Source organism: Trachypithecus francoisi, unplaced genomic scaffold, assembly GCF_009764315.1.
Source record: "Trachypithecus francoisi isolate TF-2019V2 unplaced genomic scaffold, Tfra_2.0 Lachesis_group2, whole genome shotgun sequence".
Taxonomy (NCBI): Eukaryota; Metazoa; Chordata; class Mammalia; order Primates; family Cercopithecidae; genus Trachypithecus; species Trachypithecus francoisi.
Genome location: NW_022681465.1, coordinates 86,626,429 through 86,650,224, shown reverse-complemented (window position 1 = coordinate 86,650,224; position 23,796 = coordinate 86,626,429). Strand labels below are relative to the sequence as shown.

General features: G+C 36.3%; 1 protein-coding gene across 1 annotated transcript in view; it reads right to left on the bottom strand.

Moving 5' to 3' along the window:
• Positions 1–23,796, bottom strand: part of MTREX (Mtr4 exosome RNA helicase) — a 131,610-nt gene that overhangs the window by 43,631 nt on the left and 64,183 nt on the right. The window contains exons 17-19 of the mRNA XM_033179573.1: positions 14,197–14,369; positions 13,479–13,547; positions 5,164–5,292 (exon numbers count right to left, since the gene is read on the bottom strand). Coding sequence (XP_033035464.1) covers positions 5,164–5,292; positions 13,479–13,547; positions 14,197–14,369 — 371 coding nt within the window. The remainder of the gene's footprint in view (positions 1–5,163; positions 5,293–13,478; positions 13,548–14,196; positions 14,370–23,796) is intronic.

Genomic DNA, 23,796 nt, shown 5'->3' with positions numbered 1-23,796 from the left:
TCAAGAAAAATGCTGACTTTTGATAAGAATAGTAAGCTTTGTGGCAAATTTAACTTATCCTACTCCATCTCCCACTCCTCAGCTTTCTAACAGCCTGAAAACCAAAGAGCAAATCCCACTGAAAACCAGTATTGCAGCCACTGGAGGGGAGAGAATAGGGTTGGAGCTTCTTCAAAGGCCTATTCCCATAGAATTGTCATTATTCTTGTCTGGTGGTTCCCTGGAACACTCCATTCACAAGGCTGTTTTTTTTTTTTTGACCTGACTGAGAGCTTACCAGTGCAAACCTTTTTCCTGGATGTGTTTGTCAAAAATAGTAATAAACAACTGTTTAACACCATGGCTGCCTGAGATTGTGAATGACAGCTGGGACAAACAACAGGTTAAACAGAAAGCTTAAAAGGAAAAGCTGGGGAGTAAGACATTCATGGGGAATTAGAAAAGCTCCCACACATTTCTGGAAATCTAGAAGGCCAAGATCAGGGCTGTGTGCATGCTCAGGAAAGCCCTGAAAAGACTCTAAGCTCTCACTTCTGTCTGACCATGAAATTGTACATCCAGGAAGCGGCTAAGGTAATGTTGTTAACTGTGTAGCTGAGGGTTGATGGCTTGCTGCAATATGTATACAAAGCCTCTAAGTAAAGACTGGGGAACTTTTTTTATTTTTTAGACAGAGCCTTGCTCTGTCACCCAGGCTGGAGTGAAGTGGCACAATCTTGGCTCACTGCAACCTCCACCTCCTGGGTTCACGTAAGTCTCCTGCCTCAGCCTCTCGAATAGCTGAAGCTACAGGCGCACACCATCATGCTGGCTAATTTTTACATTTTTAGTACAGATGGGTTTTGACCATGTTGACCAGGCTGGTCTCGAACTCCTGACCTCAAGTCATCTACCCACCTCAGCCCCCCACAGGCATGAGCCACCACACCTGGCCAGACAGAAGAACTTAATGATTGCAGGCATTTAAGGAAGTCTCTGCACAATTATGAGCTGACCATTAAACTAACCAAGCAGAGATCTTTGTGGCCACACACAATTTAAAAATACAGACTTAAAAGAATTCAGAAATCACAAAACAAACCAATGACAACAAATAACAAGAATAAACTCTGGGGGAGCAGGAAAACTGATTTACAGAGTTGCTACTGTTAGAGAACCAAACGGGGCTCTGCTTGCCTGCTGCAGTAAGACCAGATACCGATATTGAGGTTTGTAGTGGGAGAAAGGAAGGTGTTTATTTGTAGGGTGCCAAGCAAGGAGGATTAGATAGTTAATATTCAAGTTCTGACCTTCCAGATGGCTTACAGGTAAGGGTTTCTAAGGGCAGGAAGGCAGAGGTTATAGCAATCATAAATTAATATACGGAGGTTATACACTGGTTTGATTTAAAAAGGCAGGACATCTCAAATCAGGGGCCCACAGGTTATAGGTGGATTTAAAGATTTTTTGATTTGCAATTGGTTAAGGAGAAGTTTTGTCTAAAAATTTGGGATCAGTAGAAAAAATGTTCACTCTGGCTTGCGGGCATGATCTCTTTTAGGCCCCTCGGGAAGAAATTTAGGAAAAAGAACAGCAATCAGAGTTGTAGTCCTCTGTTCCTCCTTATTTGAGGCTTATGTGCCAGTATATCTGTTTGGTGTACGTCTCAGTTTTTGAAAAATAATTTAGGGACATATGTGAAGATGTTATTTTTAGTTTTTATAGGGAATAGAACAAGCTCAACTGTACTACTGTTTTTTTAGACAAAGAGATTGATTTTTGGAGAGAGGTTCTTGCTCTGTTGCTCAGGCTGGAGTGCAGTGGCATGGTCACGGCTCACTGTAGCCCTAACCTCCTGGGCTCAAACGATCCTCCCACTTCAGCCTCCAAAACAGCAGGGACTAGGCACACATGCCACCATGCCTGGCTAACTATTATTACTATTATTATTATTTTTTGTATAGACAGGGTTTCACTATGTTGCCCAGGCTGGTCTTGAACTCCTGGGCTCAAGATCTTCCCACCTCAGTCTCCCAAAGTGCTGGGATTATAAGCATGAGCTACCACACCCAGCCTTGTTTATTTATTTTCTAGGTCTAAGCTAGGTGCACTCTAAAGGATCCCTAATCCATCTCACTACATTATTTAAAATGTCCAATTTTCAATGAAAAATTATGAGACATGTAAAGAAATGAATCAAGTATGACCTATACACAGGGAAAAATTAACAGAAAATATCCTGAGAAGCCAAGAAATTTGACCTAATAGACAAAGAGTTTAAATCAGCAATTTAAAATACGTTCAAAGATAACTCCCTCAAAAAATGTGATTTCCATAGTACATCTTCACTGCATGCTTGAAACCTGCCAAAACTGCAAATATTACTCCATGACAAGTACTGGTATCTTAATCCTCTAATTTTTATAAGTATATAGTTCTAATCTGTAATCTTCTATTCCATGTCCTTTTATAGATGTTTTTACCTAATGGGGAATGATTCCACCGAGCTCCTTGTCTAGAAAAACAAAACAGAACTCCCTTATCTTCACTCCCTGACACTGCGTCTCATTTAACTACCATGACATGGCTGTGATAAGCGGAAATGGTCAGACACATGGGAGCTGACAAAGCAACAGTGTCAAAACTGCAAGAGATCTTTAGAACACATTAAACTGTTCACCTCTGTTAATCAATGTAATTCAGAACTGGAGTGCTCTTGCTCTCTACACACAGACACACACACACACACACACACACACACTCTCTAAGCCTTTTTTTAGAAAAGTTACTTCAAGAATATTTTTGGTACAAGGAAAAGTCACTTTAGAAAGTAGTCTTCAAGGCTGGGTGCGGTGGCTCATGCCTGTAATCCCAGCACTTTGGGAGGCTGAGGCAGACGTATCATGAGGCCAGGAGATCGAGACCATCCTGGCCAACATGGTGACACCTGGTCTCTGGTAAAAATACAAAAATTAGCCATGCATGGTGGCGAACGCCTATAGTCCCAGCTACTCAGGAGGTTGAGGCAGCAGAATCACTTGAACCCGAGAGGTGGAAGTGGTAGTGAGCCAAGATCACGCCACTGCACTCCAGCCTGGCGACAGAGCGAGACTCCATCCCCCCCCCAAAAAAAAAAGAAAAAAGAAAAAAAAGAAATTAAGTAGTCTTCTATAAACGCTGATAAAAAGCTAAATTTGGCATCACAACCATTCAAAGTCAGAGAGGGCAAGGATGATTATGGAAATCCTACTTATCTCATGCAATGGAAGCCTGCTTTTAACCTACCCTGAATAATGCTACACAATCAATGAAGTTGAGAGCTAATGTTTCCTTATAAACTGCCCACAGAACTATTTCTCTGTCTAGGATTTCTATTCAAGACAATCTACAAGGCAAACAATATTATATATTTATAAAACATATACTTATATAATATATATAATATTGTTTCTTAACCTATAGTCCTTCTCTCTGTACGTTGTGTCATGCCTTTGTCATTAACCACAAGGAACAGAAAACCATGAAGTTCTTTCTAAAGAGGGTGTTTCATGCTCTATGCATGTGGCTTCCTTTGCTAGGAATATAATTCTTGTCTGTAAAGGTACTCATGTTCCTACAAGTTTGTTAAAATCTCACTACTTCCTTTATAAAGCTTTACTAATTACCCAACCCTGAGCAGTTTTGAAGCACGAAATGCTTCCTTATTAAGCTGCATCCCCTTAAAGTCACAGACTACATGTAGAATTCATGTTAACAATCCCCCACCCCTTGCCAATTTCCTTAGCAGCGTAGACTGAAATAAACATAATAAAAAATGCTACAGGAGCAGAGGAAAGGTCCTCACTTTGCCTTGGTTTCAGGACTGCCTATATAATTTTCTTGGAAGAATCTGAGCTTTCAGTGTGAGAGTGCTGTGACTTACTATCAATGTCCGCCATGAGAAAGGGAGAATGTTGAGATGTGTGGCACACATTTGCTATTCCAACTTGCAATAACTCCTAAAGGCCCTTTGGGGACAATGAGTATATGCCGAACTGTGGGAGTTTTAGCCTCATTTATAGTTAGGCAGTCAGTCAGTAAAATAAATGTTATAAAAAAATAAAAATCACACAAGTTTCACTTGGTGGTGGAATTCTAGAGGTGAACAAATTAGAAGACTAAGAAAAGGAGGCCAAAGTTTAGGTAATATTCAGAATTATAAATAAACATTTAAATCATCATTTTAAAATGTTACAGTGAATTGTCTTTTTAAAAATACTGCTAACTCCAAAACCCATAATTTATCAATCCAAAGAAGAAGTTTATGATACTACAGTGGCAGATTTTACTTTCTACAAACCAATCTCATAATAACAAATTTCATTGCAATGACTTTTTGTAAAAGACCTATCCAATACGCCACATTTTACATTTAATAAAAGCACATGTAAATTAAATGATTTTAACTAAGGAAACTTAGGTAGAAATTTTTCATTGTTAAAATAATGCTTCAGTCATTACAGAGCCTCCTCCTTAAAATTGGGTTATGTTCTGATAAATTAGTTGTAAGTTGAAAATATTATTAGGTCAAAAACGTATTTCACACATGAACACCTAATCTACCAAACATAACTTGGTGCAGTTTACCTTAAATGTGCTAAGAACACTTACACTGGCTTACATTTGGGCAAAATCATCTAACACAAAGCCTATTTTGTAATAAATGTCAAACATCTCATTAATGTATTAATGTTCTATAATACCTAATGATTATCGCTTTTGCACTGTTGTAAAGTCAAAAAATCCTAAATCAGGACTGCCTATATTTCCATGGGAATGGGAAATAAACAGCATGAATGGATTCAAACTGTAAAATCACTCAGTCACAAGCAAAGATAACGAAAAATCTTTACAGCCCTGGTAAAATCCAGCTTCATGTAAAATTTCAATGACTGAATACTTTTTCTTTCACTTTGTCACGATTTATCTTGTTGTAACTTGATAAAAGAAAAATAAAACAAATCTCATTAATTATCCTACTGATAAGTTAGAAAGCTTTACCTTAAATATACCTTAAAATATCTTGAAAAATTCTGATTTAGAGATCATGATAGTATGTTCATTACCATCCCATTGGAGAACTTTGGTGATTATAAGTAAGTTACAGAATATCTGAAATCTGAAGACAGAAAGTTATGCACAAACCTGCATCTCTCCTTTCTCATCAGGTTTAGCTGGTTTTGCAGCTTCTGTAGCTGAATTTTTCAAGCTCTCTTTGCTACAGCGAAGAAGTACTTCAACTACATACAAAGGATCCAGTTCACCAGAGTTAGGCTAAAAAAAAAAACCAGAAGATGTTCATTCATTCTTAAGAAACTGGCCCATAAATAGTTCCATCTGTACAGGAACTATTTTCTCAGCATTTAGCATTATGACTGACACAAACTGTATAATACATATTTATTTTATGAAACGAAAACTGTCTCTCTGGATTCAACATGTTCCACTGGATGAGAAAACACAGAAATAACTTTGTGTTTATACATTTTGTATTTATAAATTCTAATTTAATAGTACAAGCACTGTCAAGTGTGTCACAGAATGTTTCTAATAATGTTAAGAAACTAAAATTTTCAGTGTCAGAAAATTAATTTGTATCTTCAAATCACTCTAAATAACATAAAAGATAGATTGAGAAGAGATTATTTTATTGCTTATTATGCTAGCATTTCTATAATGTGGTTCCAATTTTTACTGTCTTTTAGTCTTTAATATTCTGTAATAAAACTATAATTCTGAAGATCTAACAACTACTAAGATCTCACCACAACTTCTGCACTATGATAATGTATGTTTGAGTAGTATCTTTCAAGCAATAATAGAAGATATTTTTTCAGTACAGAATTCTTTTTAAAAATATTTAAATAATCTATTTTGCATAAAATACAAAAAAGGAAAGTTATATGGCAATGACTTGACTATGTGGCCTCCACCCAGAACAGTTCCTACTAAAAAAATGAAAATCTGTCAATAGATGATAAGGAATCCATTTCTACAATCTATTTCTGCAATGAACTACCAATAGTTTAACAAGAAAACGTATTTCCAAATGCTGAAGAAAAAAGAAATCACAATTATTTTAAATCGAGTTCAAATTTCCTCAAAGAAAGCATACACTCCATTATTACAATATGAAAGAAAAACTAACTTTTTCTCAGCATACATTAGTTCAAAATGTGGTTAAAGGAAGTTGCAAAACATTCCTTAGTTTAAACACAAAGCAAAGATGAAGATAGTATTTTGATTAGATTATTTTTATCTGCAAAGATTGTGTTCAGTCATTATGAAATGAGTTTTACAAACAATGAGCTAAACAAATAGCTACGATCAACTATCAAGTCTTCCTAAGGAGCCAATAATTATAAGACTCAATGATTATCATATTAGCTTTACAGAGGAGGAAAAAAACCCTCTGAATAAGATGCATAACACAATTTGATAGATGAATTAGCTCCAAAGTGTTAGGAAGATGTGAGTATCTGAACAAAAAACCCCACAGGCATATGAGCAATCTTTAATGTTTCTAGATAACTCTGTTGCTGGATTTGGTTCCAATTTTGTAGATTTCATTAATAAATTTAATACTCTCTGTAAGACACAGCAATCTCAGAAGTGACTATTTTAACTCAAGTATATCATACATAATCATCTATTTATGCAGAGCTACTAAAACCAACTTATAGCATTATGGAAATATTCTCAAGTGTTACTATGGAAACACAATAGGAAACCTTCTACATTGTAACATTAAATGAAAATTTGCTGTTAAAGGTATTTCCTAAGATTATTACTTTTTTCTTAGCTAACTTGCTTTAGTTTTGCACTCTGTAAAGACGGATCACTGTCAACTTTCAGACAAAAAACTAGTTAAGTCTTCTATTATCTTAATTTAGATTTTTGTTTATAAGTCCTAATTTTTACTTCTTAACAGTATGACTGAACTTGTTTTTCCCAGCTTTTCTTTATTCCTTTTAAAGTGTGGCTAATTTCTGGCTATAAACTGAAATTACCTAATTAAAACACAATTTGGTAATCCCAAGCTTGTAGAATGCAAAGAAACAAGCAATTTAAAATAACAATGACAAGTACAATTACATTTTTATTTATTTAAAATGCTTCTAAGTTTTCTTTGTTGGTTTGTATACACCCTCTGCCTCTGGCAAGCTCTACTGGCCACAAAAATCTTTGGATTTGTATTCTGACTTAGATCCCAAAATTAATAAAAATGTACTTCACATTTTTCGTGAACAAATTCAAGTAGTGAAATGGAAAAATTAGTTTCACCATCAATAGAAACAGAAAAAAATGAATGTGCTCCTCTCTAATCCTCATTTTATCTTTGCCTAAAAGAACTCTCATCAACTGATTCTACCTTTATAGTTAGACAGTCACATGAATGAATTTAGGATCAAAAGAGGCAAGTAATTTTTTAAAAATATGTCTTCTGTGTGTGTATGCATACTTGTAATTATGTTAGCTATAATTTTTCTCTCCTGAACCTCAGACTACCAGAGCGTGACAGTGTGATCCACAAGCCTGCTCCCCAGCAACTAGAAAAAATTATGAAAAACCAATCATTTAAAGTTTCTGGAAACGTCGTAAGGGAATATATCAAGTGAAGAAAGATCTAGTCTAAAAAAAACCTCTAAAATTCATTAAAGTCTTTGATATCTGAACAAAGACCGCTCCCTCCCTCAGTCTTCCCACTTCACTGAAACAGAAACTCCAGACTGGTGAAGCCAAAAATACAGAAGGGCTCAGTATCCCTGCAGCTCTTAGTTGAAGAGGGCTAACTTTTAGGAGGGGCAGGATGTGAACACTTCTCATCCTCCTCCCACCTACCTGTTGCTGCTGCTAAGTCCTCTGCAAGTAAGGCTGAAAGGTAGAGGCTCCCTTTCATTCACCTAGCCTCTACTGGTTGGCCGAGGCTCTATCTTGGTGTGGTGCTGTTGAGAAAAAGGGCCCCAACAGCCCTTCCCCTGGTTCATAAGGCAATGGGTCCATGTTGGGAGAGGCAAGATGAAAATACCTGAGGCTACCACCCCAAACCTCCACCTATCCCCCAGATTTTAAAGCGGGGATGTTACTGAGAGAAAAGTGTGCATTGTCCCTACCCCCAATTTTAGAATTTTGACTCAGAGATTTTGCCTGGGTGAAGAAATAGGCCTTAAAACAGACAACTCTTAATATCTTCCCAAAGGACCAGATTTTATTTGTAACAGAGCCTGAGGAAATTCAAGACTAAGATTAACTTTCAGAAACAGCAGAGGCTGTGGTGAAATACAACTGGTAGATCCGTATTCCTTGGAGATATAGGCTAAATTGTATAGCAGAGAGTTTGCAGAAGATAACCTGGTTTTAAAGATGATAATGGGAAGAGTCCTCCTGCTAATAGAGCTTAACAGTTGGGTATGACCAGAGAAAGGTAAAGTCATAGAGACCCCTGTCCAAACCATTGTCATCTCAGGGTGATTGTGGGCATAACCAGGGCTGTGACCCCCAACTCTATCCCAGAAACAAACTAAAAGGCTAAACACTATAGGAGGTAAGACGTAGAGACTTCTATCAAATAATCCAGCCCAACATCAAATAAACAAACAATGAAATAACAACAGTGGCCTGCAAGAGGTGGAGGCAGGGAGGGCAATACCTAGAGTTACTACAACATATTATCAAAAAAGAGACATGCAAAGAAACAGGAAAGTTATGACCCATAAAACAGGGGAAAAGTAGGCAACAGAATCTGCCTATAATAGTCATCAGATGTTAGGGTAAACAGACTTAAAAGTTGCCACTATAAATATATTCAAAGAATCAAGGGAAATCACAATTAATGAAGTAAAAGGTACAATAACAATGTTGTATCAAATAGAACATATCGATGAAACAATAGAAAATATAAAAAGAAACCAAAAGCAAATTTTAGAGTTTAAAAGTCTATTTACTGAAGTGAGGAAAATTACTACAGGGGCCCAACAGTAGATGTGAACTGACAGATAATATCACCAGTGAATTTGAAGATAGACTATTGATGGAGATTATGCAATCCAAAGCACAGAGCAAGAACAAACAAATAAAAATGAACCAAGCCTCAGAGGAATATAGGACACCATTAAGTGCAACACACCCATAATGGAAGTTCCAGAGGAGAGGTTTAGAGAAAGGAGCAGAAAAATATTCAAAGAAGTAATGGCCTGGGCACAGTGGTTCACACCTGTAATCCCAGCACTTTGAGAGACCAAGGCAGGAGGATTGCTTGAGCCTAGGAATTTGAAACCAGCCTGGGCAATATAATGAGACCTGGTCTCTACAAAAATTGTTTAAAGTTAGCCAGGCATGGTGGTGCACACCTGTAGTCCCAGCTACTCAGGAGGCTGAGGTGGGAGAATTGCTTGAGCCCAGGAGTTTGAGGCTGCAGGGAGCTATGATTGCACCACTGCACTCTAACCTGGGTGACAGAGTGAGACCCTGTCGCTAAAAATGACAAAACAAAAACAGAAATAGTGGCTGAAAATTTACTTCTCAAAATTTATTGGAAAAAAAAAAAAAAAAAAGAATTCATCTCTATAGCCAGAAAATTCAATAAAGTTCAAGTAGGACAAAGGCAAAAAAGTTCAGTCACTTTCTATGCAGATACATTTATAATAAAAATGAGGAAAGCCAAACCAAAAAGAGAAAATCTTGAAAGCAGCAAGAGAAAAATAGATGAATCTCTTACAAGGGAACTTCAACAAGACTAACTGCGAAAACTTCTCAGCAGAAACAATGGAGGCCAGAAAGCAATGAGCTGACATATTCAAAGAAAAAAAACAAACAACTGTTAACCAAGAATCCTATATCCAGCAAAGTTACCTTTCAAAAATGAAGGCAAAATAAAGACATTCTCAGATAGACTGAAAACTGAGAAAATCTGTTTCTAGCAGACCCACCTTATAAGAAACACAAAAAGTTCTACAGGCTAACATCAAGTAATACTAGACATTTATTTGAAACTACATAACAAAATAAAGAAGACTGGTAAAGATAATTATATAATTATAAAAGATAGAAATAAAAGTATAAACAAAAGCGATATATACACACGTGCTTTCCTTTCTTCTATAAGCTTTAAAAGTAATAAAAAGTGGCCGGGCATGGTGGCTAACACCTATAATCCCAGCACTTTGGGAGGCTGAGGCAGCCGGATCACCTGAGGTTAGGAGTTTGAGATCAGTCTGGCCAACATGGTGAAACACCACCTCTACTAAAAATACAAAAAATTAGCTGGGTGTGGTGGCGTGAGTCTATAATCCCAGGTACTTGGGAGGCTGAGGTAGGAGAATCATTTGAACCTGGGAGGTGGAGATTTCCCTGAGCTGAGACTGTGCCACTGCACTCCAGCCTGCCTGGGCGACACAGTAGACTTCATTTCAAATAAATAAATAAATAATTTTTTAAAAGTACACAAAGTATTAATCATAATAATATATTGCTGGATTTGTAACATTTATAGATGTAATATGTATAACCATGAAAAGAGAGAAAAAGGAATAGAGCTATATAGAAATAACACCTCTATATCACACTGGAATTAAGTCAGCGTAAATCTAAAGCTTATTCTAATAATATGTATATGGAAAGCCCCAGCAAACACTAAGAAAATCTCTCTCTGTTGCTATATACATATACATATATATACATGTATACACACATACATACATATGTATATGAAATCTTTAAAAAATTAAAATGCCACATTAGAAAAAATTTACATGATGCAAAAGAAAGCAGTAAAAGAAGAGAAAAAAAAGACACAAGACACAGAAAACCAAAATTAAAATGGCAGCTGCTAAACCAACTACATCTATAATGAAACTCAATGTGAACAGATTAAGCAATCCAAAAAAGGAACAGATTTTCAGATTGGATTAAAAAAAAACCAAAATCCAACTGCTGTGTATGCTGTGTACAGGACATACACTTTAAACTTACTGATATAAACAAGACTGAAAATTTAAAAATGGGAAAAAATATTATGCAAAGAAAAATAAAAAGAGAGCTCAAATAGCTATGCTGATACAGAACAAAATACATTTTAACAGAGCTTGAAAACACATGAAGCAAAAACTGACAGAAATGAAGGGAAAAATAGACAATACAACAATAATAGTTATGAGACTTCAATACTCCACTTTCAAGGATAATAATAGACCAACCAGACAGAACGGTCTGCAAAGAAAGAAGTCGAAGACCTGAACAACACTCTAAAAGAAGTTCTAAACCAACTACACCTAAAGGACATCTATAAAACATCCCACCTTAAAGCAGCAGAATACACATTCCTTTCAACTGCACATAGAACATTCTGCAGGACAGACCATGTCAGGCCATTAAACAAGCTTAGAACAATTCAAAACTACTGAAAGAATTCCAAGTACATTCTTGACAAAAACAAAATTAGAAATAACAAAGACAAAAATTTGGAAAATTAACAAATATGTGAACATTAACACTCTCCTAAATAACCAATGGGTTAAAGAAGAAATCAAAAGGGAAATTAGAAAATATTTTGAGATTAATGAAAATGATAAAATATACTAAAATTTATGGAATACAGCTAAAGCACCTGTAGAGGGAAATTTATAATTATAAAAGCTCTATTCAAAAAGAAGAGGTATCTCAAGTTAATAACCTAATCTTCTACCTTAACACATTGAAAAAAGAACAGCAAACTAAACCTATAGTCAGAAGAAAGGAAATTAAAAAGATGGGGCATAACCTAATGAAATAGAGACAGAAAAACAGAGGGAAAAAAATCAGTAAAACCAAAAGCTCATTGAGAAGATTAACAAAATTGACAAACTTTACCCAGATGAAAGATTTAAACGACTAGGTCAGATATGAAAGAGACACTACTAATGACCATTCAAAAATAAAAAGGATTAAAAAACAATACTATGAATAACTGTATATCAATAAATCACAGAAAATTTGAAGAACATGCCATACCAAGTAGAGATTGACTTAGTAATCTCTAAGTAAACTACCCATAAAGAAGAGCACAGGCCGAAGCGGCTTCATTGCCAAGTTCTACCAAATATTTTAAAAGTTTTGAATGTCATGAAGATATTGGGGAAAAAAAATTTAATACTAGTTCTTCAAAAACTCTTCCAAAAAATGAAAGAAAAGGGGAATACTTCCTAACTCATCCTATGAGGCCTGCATTACCCTAATACCAAACCCAAACAAAGATGCCACCAAGAAAACAACAAACCAACATTTCCTATGAATAGTGGCATAAAAAATCTTCAAAAACATACTACCAACTGAATCCCAATACATAAAGAGAACAATATATCATGACAAACTGGGATTTATCTCGGAAATCCAGTCATATTAACATCTGAAAACCAGTTAATGTAATATATCGTATCAGAATACAAAATAGAATAAAAAGCAAAAATCACATGATCATCTCAATGGGCATGTAAGAAATATTTGACAAAATATTTATCTTTCATGAGAAAAACATTCAACACACCGGGAACAGATGGAAATCTTCTCTACTTATGGGGGATATGGAAGGATAGGTGAATGACATAGGTTTCTTTTTGAGATGATGAAAATGTTCTGGAATTGACTGTGGTGATTGATGGCTGCACATATCTGCGAATATACTAAATGTCACTGAGTCATATACCCTAACTGGGAAAATTTTACAGTGTGTGCATATCATCTCCATAGAACTGTTTAAAAAAAGAAACAAAAAATGTAAAACCTAGCATGAAAGGAATCTACAGCACTTCAGTACAGGTAAAAATATTCTGCCCTAGCAAAATTCTCTTATAGACAAGTTATGGAATGAGTAAACTGGCAAAGGCATGCTAGCTTTTCCATCTTGGGTTACATAAATGTCCATGAAACCACTGTATTTAGCATTCAATGTCACACTTCAACTCCACATAAAAAGAGAATTTAACAGCTGTCAGAGAGGCTTAAATAAAGACTACTCTGTCCAGTTAACCTCACCTCCTGCAAGGAAGATCATAGCTACATGAAAATAATGCATGTGTTTCTCTGAGTGTGTGTGTGTGTGTGTGTGTCAGGGGGATTTGGGGAGTGGAAGGAAAGCACTACCACCATTTAACAGTTTTCTCATGGTTGAGGCGATACACAGAAAACATTAAGGACTGGCTGGGTGCAATGGCTCACCCTTGTAAACCCAGCACTTTGGGAGGCCGAGACGGGTGGATCACCTGAGGTTAGGAGTTCAAGACTAGCTTGACCAACATGGCGAAACCCCATCTCTACCAAAAATACAAAAATTAGCTGGGTATATTCCAACAATTAATTCCTCATAGCAGAATTTATTACTGCTTCTCTTTAGGTAATATTATTTCTTCTTAGACCGATTTCATAAGCCTGAAAAAACATTTCACTAAAAATTGATACACAATTCTAGTTTAAACACAACAGTTTACCTTAACATTTGACTTTTTTGAGAAATTCACCACTACTCCCCAGCCAAAGTCATCTCCTTCATTCTTTACCTAAAAAGAAAAGCAAGTAAGCAAGATCAAATGTATATATACAAGGCAATTTCAGTCTTTCGTACCCACATTCTAGACTAATAAAGCCTTCTGAATTTTCTGATAAAATATCTTTTGCAAAAGCATTGCTAAATTTAAGAAACAAGATATTAACCCTGCAGGAAAAAAAATCAATGACAAATTTCATTTTAGAAATTGCCCCTAGAACAGCAATAACAGGAATCTCTCAGTTGGCAAATGAATGCCGAAAATGACAGTATGTTCCAAGGATATAAGTATTTTATATCTAATGAATTCATCCATAACTTAAAATTGCCTTATTTTTAATATAGTTATATGAATAGTTACATGAATATAGTTATATGAAGTTATAGTTAGCATTTCATAACTAGAAATATTTTATATGTTAATCCCAAAACTATCTGCTTCAATTTATAGTCCCCAAAATAAAAACCAGTGGTAATTAAAAGGCCTTTGCATAAGCCCCTAAGTTAGTGCCATGTGAAACAGGTAAAATAATATGATTAATATAGATCAATTATTGTAGCAGGAAGCATTTTATCAGGATAAAAAATAAATTAGAATCTTTAACAAAAATATGTTTAAATATTGAATTATTCAAGTATTTTATGAAGAAACAATGACATACCTTTACCAAACGACCTGGTTGTAGAAAAGGTAAGCAGTATTTTGGTTTGTGAATATATTCTTCAATTTCTTTACCCAATTTGGCAAGCTGCTGTCTAATCTTATAATAGATAACCACACTTTCTTCATTGGGAATTACTATTTTATTATACTGTTCTTCTGAATTCTTTACCTCTGTAAATAGAACACATGTACAAAATTGAAAAATTACATATCTTATTTAAATTATATCCAAGACGTAGGATTTTTTCTATTAGGTTGGTGCCAGTGTAGTTGCGGTTTTTGTTTACTTTCCACCTTCCTGAAAGTCTCTATGTGTTCAGCTATCCCAAAACTCCTCCAACCCTGTCCTTTTGTGCCCTTTATGGAGGCTTTATTGGATAGACATGACTGACAACTGTGAAGAAATGTGGTGGGTTACAATCTATTACTAATAGACTGAGAGGGAAAACCCAGCCAGATCTGCCCATTACAAGTTTTTTGTTTTTTTTTTTGTTGCGCCTTTCTGTATAGCATTTCTTCCTCCAAGGTAGGAGGCAGGATCTCTTTTGAAATGGGTGTCTTGTGACCTAAATTCAGACAAGGTAGATCAGAGAAATTTTTTAGGTCGGTCTCCAAAACAGAAAAGCTGGAGATGATTCTTGCCTTGGGGAGAAAAAGCAGCAGGTGAAAGGAAGGCAGCAGCAGATCAGAGAGAAATTCTATCTTCTGGGACCTGCTTCTGACCCAGCATTATAACAAAAGACTATACAAAGGCTATGGGAGTTATAAATCAGGAACCATGGACAAAAACCAACCAATAAATCACAGGCCACACCCTGGTTTTTTGTTAATAGGGATCTCATATTAACAGGATATAACATTTCAAAGATATTGGTGTATTATTAGGCTTGTATTTAGTTATTAATTAGATCAGTCTACCATTAAATGGTATGAATATGTCTCTTAGGCTGAGGCCATGCAGGTTTGTAGGCTTTTATTTGATCTTGTCTGGTTTTAAAAGTAGGAGACATCTTGGCAAATACATAGTTTTATATTTTTAGGCATTTGGTATAATTGAACTAGGATATAATTTTTTGTTTTGAGTTTCTTTAGAGGTATTAATATTGGATTTTTAAAATGTGTAATTCCATTTTTAAAATCAAAGCCTTTTTTTTCTTTTTTTAAGAGATGGAGTCTCGCTCTGTCACCCAGGTTAGAGTACAGTGGCGCGATCTTGGCTCACTGCAAGCTCCGCCTCCTGGGTTCATGCTATTCTCCTGCCTCAGCCTCCCGAGTAGCTGGGACTACAGGCGCCCACCACCATGCCCAGCTAATTTTTGTATTTTTAGTAGAGACGGGGTTTCACCATGTTAGCCAGGATGGTCTCGATCTCCTGACCTCGTGATCTGCCCACCTTGGCCTCCCAAAGTGCTGGGATTACAGATGTGAGCCACTGAGCCCGGCCTTTCGTTTGTGTTTTTTTTTGAGACAGTCTTGGCTCACTGCAACCTCTGCCTCACAGGTTTAAGTGATTCTCCTGCCTCAGCCTCCTGAGTAGCTGGGATTATCGGCATGCGCCACTATGCCCAGCTAATTCCTGTATTTTTAGTAGAGATGGGGGTTTCACCATGTTGGCCAGGCTGGTCTTGAAATCCTGACCTCAAGTGATCCACCTGCCTTGGCTTCCCAAAGTGCTAGAATTACAGGTGCGAGTCACCACACCCGACCTATAAAACCTATAGTTTTTAAATACCCTTCCTTTTTTAAAAATCTATGGAAGGGACATTAGAATTGACCACAATGATGGTCTAGATTTTAGGCAGCAAGAGTAGCCTAGCACATATCTCCTCCACATTGTATCTCTGTTTAGACGTGATAAGGTTATACAGGTATAGAACTAGTGCCATTTTTATAATTAGGCAAATAGTAGTATTGATTTTCAGTCTATTTTGTCAGATGGGATGAAGGTACAATTCATCCTATATGGCTCTTAGGAATTTTGATAAAAGGGTTAAACATATAGTTGCAGTTTTCCGTTTAGGAATTATCTTTTTAGCATTTGTAGTTGTAGCCCTGGTGTTAGGACCATTCTATCAGGTAAAGAAAGAAAGTTTTTCTTTTGAGGTAACATGTTTTAAGAAACGCAAGTGTTTTTTTGGCTAGGCACAGTGGCTCACACCCATTATCCCAACACTCTTGGGAGGCTGAGGCAGGAGGAGGACAGCTTGAGCTCAGGAGTTCAAGACCAGCCTGGGAGAGACAGTGAGATTCCATCTCTACAAAAATAAAACATTAGGTTGGTGTGATGGTACACACCTGAAGTCCTAGCTACTTGGGAGGCTGACGTTGGAGGATTCCTTGAGCCCAGGAGGTTGAGGCTACAGTGAGCTATGATTGTATCAATGCACTCCAGTCTAGGCAACAGAGACCCTGCCTCCAAAAAATAAGTGTTTTTAATATATTTTTTATTATTTTTTAAAATGTTTTTTGAGACAGTCTTGCTCCATTGCCTAGGTTAGAGTTCAGTGGCACAATCTCGGCTCACTGCAACCTCTGCCTCCTGGGTTCATGCTATTCCCTACCTCAGCCTTCTGAGTAACTGGAATTACAGGTGTGCACCACCACGTGCAGCTAATTTTTTGTATTTTTAGTAGAGACGGGGTTTTGCCATGTTGGCCAGGCTGGTCTCGAACTCCTGGCCTCAAGTGATCCACTCGCCTTGGTCTCCCAAAGTGCTGGGATTACAGGCATAAGCCACCATGCCCGGCATTTTTTGTATTTTTTATGTCACATAACAGTAACTAACGCAGAAGAAGCCTTCTGTGACTCAATGTGTGAGGGTTTTTCTTCCCCACACACCAAGCAGTGAATGTCCTCTAATTTTGGCATTATCCACCTGGAGATAGCATCAGGTCTCACAGGTTGAGAGTTCAGTCCCCAAGACTACCCCCACCCCATCCCAACTAGTTACAAGTTAAGGCCTCCAAAATTTTAGACACCAGTCACCAGTTAGGCCTCCAAAAATGTTAACAAACTGTAATTTTTACAACTTCCTATTTAGGTCTGATTTTTGTGTGTGTGTGTGAGTAGCTCACAAAACTCAAAAAAAAAAAAAACCACATTATCAGTTTATTACAAAATATATATATATATTTTTTGAGACGCAGTCTCGCTCTGTCGCCCAAACTGGAGTGTAGTGGCTGGATCTCAGCTCACTGCAAGCTCTGCTTTTCGGGTTCACGCCATTCTCCTGCCTCAGCCTCCCGAGTAGCTGGGACTATAGGCGCCTGCCACCTCGCCCAGCTAGTTTTTTGTATTTTTTTAGTAGAGACGGGGTTTCACCGTGTTAGCCAGGATGGTCTCGATCTCCTGACCTTGTGATCCACCCATCTTGGCCTCCCAAAGTGCTGGGATTACAGGCTTGAGCCACTGCACCCGGCCACAAAGAATATTTTAAAAAATAGATAAAAAAAATATAAGACAAAGTCTAAAAAAGTCCTAAACAACAAGAGCTTTTGTCCCCACAGAGACGGAATACACCATCTTCCTCAACAAATAAATTTTTGTTTCCTTCCTGTAAGTCTCTTCATATTTAGCTATCCAAAAGTTCCCCAAATCCTGTCCTCCTGGACCTTTTATAGCAACTTTTAATTAGATGGATATAATTCACAACTATATATAATTAAACAAAAAATACATAATCTAATACTAATAGAGTAAAAAAATCCAAGAAAGCCCATTTATTTAAAATTTTTGGATCTCTATAACATTTCTTCCTCCAAGATATAAGATAGAACCCTCTTTAAAATGGTGGTCTTATGAACTATAAGAAGACAAAATAAGTCCAAAAAATGTATTATGAACAGATCTAAGACAAAAAGGCCAAAAACAAAAAAAAAAAAAAAAAAAAAAAAGAAAAGAAAAAGAAACAACTCTGCCTTAAAATAAATAAATAAAAAACAAAACTAGGTTTAAAATAATCTAATTTCTAAGGCCTACTGTGCCCTAACATTTTAACAAGACTATAAATAAGAAAGGATATAAAAATTATAAGACAAAAACCATAGACAAATACACACACACACACCCCCCACAGTTTTAAATTCTGATAAAATCCAATTTATTTTTTTCTTCTGTTGTTCATGCTTTTGGTGTCACAGCTAAGAAATCAATGCCAAATCCAAAATTACGTAAATTCACACCTATGTTTTTTCCTAAAAGTTTTAAATTTTTAGCTCTTATATTGAGAGCTTTATCTATTTTGAGTTACTTTCTGTATATGGTGTGAGGTAAGGGTGCAACTTTATTATGCATGTTACAATTCTGTTGTTTCAGCACTACTTGTTGAAAAATCAACTGACAACAGACGTATAGGTTTACTTCTGGACTCACAATTCTACTCCATTGATCTGTATCAAACTGTTCTATGTAACCTGTGTGCTTCGGTTTCTTAATCTGCAAAATGAGGATAACCATAGTGCACATAACCCCACAAAGCTTTCCTTTTGGGGGGAAAAAGGACTGACAAAAGACATAGAATATACTTAGCTAACAGTATTGCTCATGGTAAACAGAAGGATATTGCTCCTGTATTATTATGTTTATTATTATCATCAACCTTTTCACAGACTGTTCCTAGACCTCTAAGTTCTAGTCTTTTGTACTACCTTGGGCACACTGTATCATCCTGGTTCTTTTAAAATGAACTGCATCACTGCTTACAGGAGCTGTACTTCAGTCATTAAAGACTAGAATACCATCCGAAACAACATGCATTATGGCAGTAAACATTATCAGGAAAAAAAAATTAAACCCTATAAAAGAATATTTGACAGACTAAAGTCATTAAGAGTTATATGAAAATGAAGACTGCACACTGAAATGATGATCCTGCTGCCCCGCCCAGAGTTACATATAACATTATATTTGTAGGAATCAGGTGAGCACTAAAGGCAGCACAGACAGGAGGAATTTAAGAAAATGATATAAGGAAATTTCTATGGGGTTTTAACAGGGAAGCATCCAGAAAGATTCTTTTTATATCACTCCAAATCACTTCAGTGCTCAGACTATTTAACTAGAGTCAAAAGTTTGAAAGATATTTTAAGAAGTCACATTTATTCTGTATCCAGGATTCTAACTACAGCCACATATCACTCCAGAAAATTATTAACTTTAGGTAGTCTTTTTTCTCCAAATTAAACAAACAAAAATCAGTTTCTCTAATCTTTTCTCATGTTAAAAAAAAAAACTGGTTTTACGTCTTTCAAAATTGGTAATATACATGTAACAAATTAGAATAGAAAACAAAGACATAAATTAATGAGGCAACTTGCTTGTGAGACTGCCACTATGAAGCAAATTAACTTAAGGATAGTATCTCTTCCACTCCCATCAGACAGTTGAGGAACTTTAGTATAAGAAGCTGGTTTAACTACAGTGCAAATGAGAAGACCCCATGGGTCATCGCCATAGGAAAGCCTCAGAATTTCAGAAGATAGCATGTAAAACATGCCCATAAACTCTTAAGACAGCTTGCAACCAATTTCTTCCTTTAGAGGCAGATGAGAGATGGTGGTTGCCAAGACATATTTATAGCATACAATATAGTGTATAATAGTGTGTACAATAGATAAGCCTGGGAGCGACTGGGAAATGAACTGCCATGCTCAGATCTAAGCAAATTTTACAAGTAAAAGCATAGATTGCTTTACTGCTCTATGGCAATATATCAGTTTTTGCAACAAGTACTTACTGAGCATTTAACATAGATTATCTCATTTAGTTCTTAGAACTTGGATGAACTGGATATTATCCCAACTTCATAAACAAACTAAGGCCCAGGTAGCCTTGATTCAAACCCTCATCTAACTGCACAGCGCCTTCTATTACCACTGGCATTATTAATGAAACTAAATAAAAAGACTAAGATTAAGTATGCATTTTTCTTTTCAGTAAAGGTAGAGTACAATCCAAGGACCTCTACTCTTATGGCTCACTGAAAAATGTACTGTTGATTAGATAAATCAAAATGAAAAACATCTCATGTATGTGAGCCATCTATTTGTTATAATGTATAAAACATTCTACCAATTCTACACTTCCAAAGACAACAGCCCACATTTTAATTTTGGTATATTTAAGGTGGTAAAATAATACCAGTGCCTTGAAAAGGCTCTAGTAGTATCTGCAACAAAAGAAGTATATTCCTGCAAGTAATGAGTGAAAATAGGAATGAACTGCATTCAGGATGTATTCTCTCATACTACATGCTCTGTTTGATCGCAACACTCAGCTCTGCAAACTGTACTACAGGTGTTTCAATTCCCTTATTTCTCTTTCATCAATCAAGTTCCTACCTCTTCCAATAACAAGTATGTTATATTTTGGACAGTATTTTTACTTACTGGTTTCAGGAGGTTAGAAAAACAGCTTGCCCCTTTAAAACTAGAGGTAGAGAAATGCAGGGCTAATTCAATTCCAAGTAGATACAAGTATCCAGAGGCCAGAGAGCAAAGATCATGTTACTCACAATCCTTTTAAAAGTAAGTCAGAACCACATTGAAAAAACAAAAGAAAACACAAAAGCTGGGGACTGAGGAGACAGAGGACATGAGATGGAAATGTCTACCTAAATGTAAGAAACCGAGGCAAAATTAACAGTTTATTGGGCCAAGGTTGAGGACTGCAGCCAGAGATACACTTCTAAGTTCGGGAAGTGCTCTAGAGACAAAGGAGGGGCTCAAGTTTCTGAAGAAAATGGGATGAATCAGGGCTAGGTGCAGTGGCTCATGCCTGTAATCCCAGCACTTTGGGAGGCTGAGGTGGGTGGATCACCTGAGATTGGGAGTTCGAGACCAGCCTGACCAACATGGAGAAACCCCATCTCTACTAAAAATACAAAATTAGCTGGGCATGGTGGTGCATGCCTATAATCCCAGCTACTTGGGAGGCTAGGGCAGGAAAACCACTTGAACCCGGGAGACGGAGACTGCGGTGAGCTGAGATCATGCCATTCTTGCCATTGCCTGGGCAACAGGAGTGAAACTCCATCTCAAAAAAATAAATAAATAAATAAATAAATAAAGGAAAAAGGGATGAATTAGAAGAGGGGCTAGATTACAAAAGGTGTCAGGAATTCTCATTGGTTAACAGAAATAACACCGGTGACTGGCTATACAGTGGCTTCAAAAGGTAATTATTTAGTTCCAAGGGTAGGAGACTTGAGACTTGACTTTGGTTATATTTTAAGTGACTTTCTCGGCCTGAAAACTGAAAGGGGCTCCCATTCCCGAGGTAAAAGGTTTTCTTTTTAATTTCTCAGTGAAATGGTGGAATGTTTAAGTTCACTGAGTGAGTAGTAGAATCTTGTTCTAAGTCATATTGAACAATCTCTGGGTCCAGCCAGAAGTCAGAAAACAGGCTTTAAAAAAACAGGATAATACTCGGGAATTTCCCCTCTGTCCTCCACTGTACCAGGGATGCTTTTAAAAAGTAGTTTACTGTTTATCAGAATGTAAAAAGAAAAAGAAACAAAACAAAGGTAGGTGCACCAATACACACTTCTGTTTCACTTGGTTATTCAGTCTCCAAACCAGTCTAACTGCTAACTGTGTGTGTATGTACAATTATCCTACTCATGCACGACTGTGCTAATTGCTTAGGAGGAATACTTTAATTTCCTTTTAAGTATTAAACTAACTTGTAATCTTACACCTGTTTCAATGACAGCATCTGAAATTTCCATAAGGTAAAATTAATACTGCTAATTTGATTTTAATACCTCCTTAATTCACATTCAAATCCAAAGTGTATTTAAACCTTGTTAATCTTTTTTATTATTAATTTTACTTTTAATAAAATAAAATTTATTATTAATACAATTTTTGGTAGGATAAGGGGATTTATAGCTCTTTTAAAAATATAGTTCTGTGAGACTAGAAACATATTTTTCTATCTCTTTGCTAAGACCATAGTTTATCAGCCAAACACGAGGGGTATTATTAATAACTTTTACAAAAAATTAATAGAATGTAATATGATTTGAAATTATACATTTGTCATGTTATAACGTTTTAAAAAATATATTCAAAAATCCGCTTATGGAAGTTTACTAAAGGTGAGTGTTGAGATCATCCAGCTCACATTTTAAGAAATTGTCTGTCATCTTTGATTTTTTTTATCAATTAGAGAGGTTACTACATCTATTTTCATCACTTTATTAATGGTGAAACCCTGTATCTACAGAAAATACAAAAATTAGCCAGGCATGGCGGCACATGCCTATAGTCCAGCTGAGCTGGGAGGATCAACTGAGCCGGGAAATTGAGGCTGCAGTGAGTTATGATGGTACCACTGCATTCCAGCCTAGGCGACAGAGCAAGACCCTATCTAAAATAAAGTAAAATAAGAGTGGAATTGTCCTATATACTCATAAGAAAGGAATCTCAAATTTGTCTTGTTAAATAAATCATGATACAGTTATAAAATGGAAATATTATTCAGTCATTAAAAATCACGCTTTCTTGAAATTAAAACTTTTTTTTTTTTTTTTTGGGGATGGAGTCTCACTCTGTCGCTCAGGCTGAAGTGCAGTGGTACAATCTTGGCTCACTGCAACCTCCATCTCCCGGGTTCAAGCAATTCTCCTGTCTCAGCCTCCCAAGTAGCTGGGATTACAGGTGCCCACCACCACACCTGGCTAATTTTTTTGTATTTTTAGTAGAGATGGGGTTTCACCATGCTGGCCAGGCTGGCCTCGAACTTCTGACCTCAAGTATCTGCCCGCCCCGGCCTCGCAAAGTGCTAGGATTACAGGCGTGAACTACCACACCTGGCTGAAATTAAAACTTTAAAAGTCAGAATAAATGAGTTACTAAATACAAAGTATTTAATAAAAGGCTAGGCATAAGGTAAATATTTAACAAATGATATTAATTATAAGCATTATCATTACCAGTATAAGTAGCATTATTACAAAAACCTCACATCTAATTTTGCCTTTAAAAAGCATACTTATTCGTAAAACAAAATAGAAAAACTACAAAGTGTTAACAGTGGTTGGGTAGCTATTTCTGTGTGAGATTACAAATGATTTTAACTTTCCTCTATCTTTTGTCGTATTTTCTTTTTCCTTTTTACAATGACTACACACAATATTTTTATAAGATTTATCCAAACCAGTGGTTTATTTTTTTTCATATTCAAGTGAAAACCAGTAGTTTAAATCGTTGCCTCCATTTTAGCTTTTAATCAGCTCTTATGACCATTACTCACACAACCCTCTAAGGTAGGAATCAAGGTACAATTCCACTTGAACATAGTTACCATAGGACATTTACTTTTTGTGCTTTTGTAAGCATTACCTTAATATTAAGAACTGAAAATTCCAAAAAAGCTAAACTCTAATCCAAGTTAAAGCATTGTATTTCCCTAAACATTCACAGGCTTATGCCAAGGCACTCTTTTATAATGAGAAATGGTGAAAGAACAAGGCTAATATGCATGTGATTCTCTTTTTGAGTCAGGAGTCTCGCTTTGTTGCCAGGTTGGAGTGCAGTGGCACAAACTTGGCTCACTGCAACCTCCGCCTCCCATGTTCAAGTGATTCTCCTGCCTC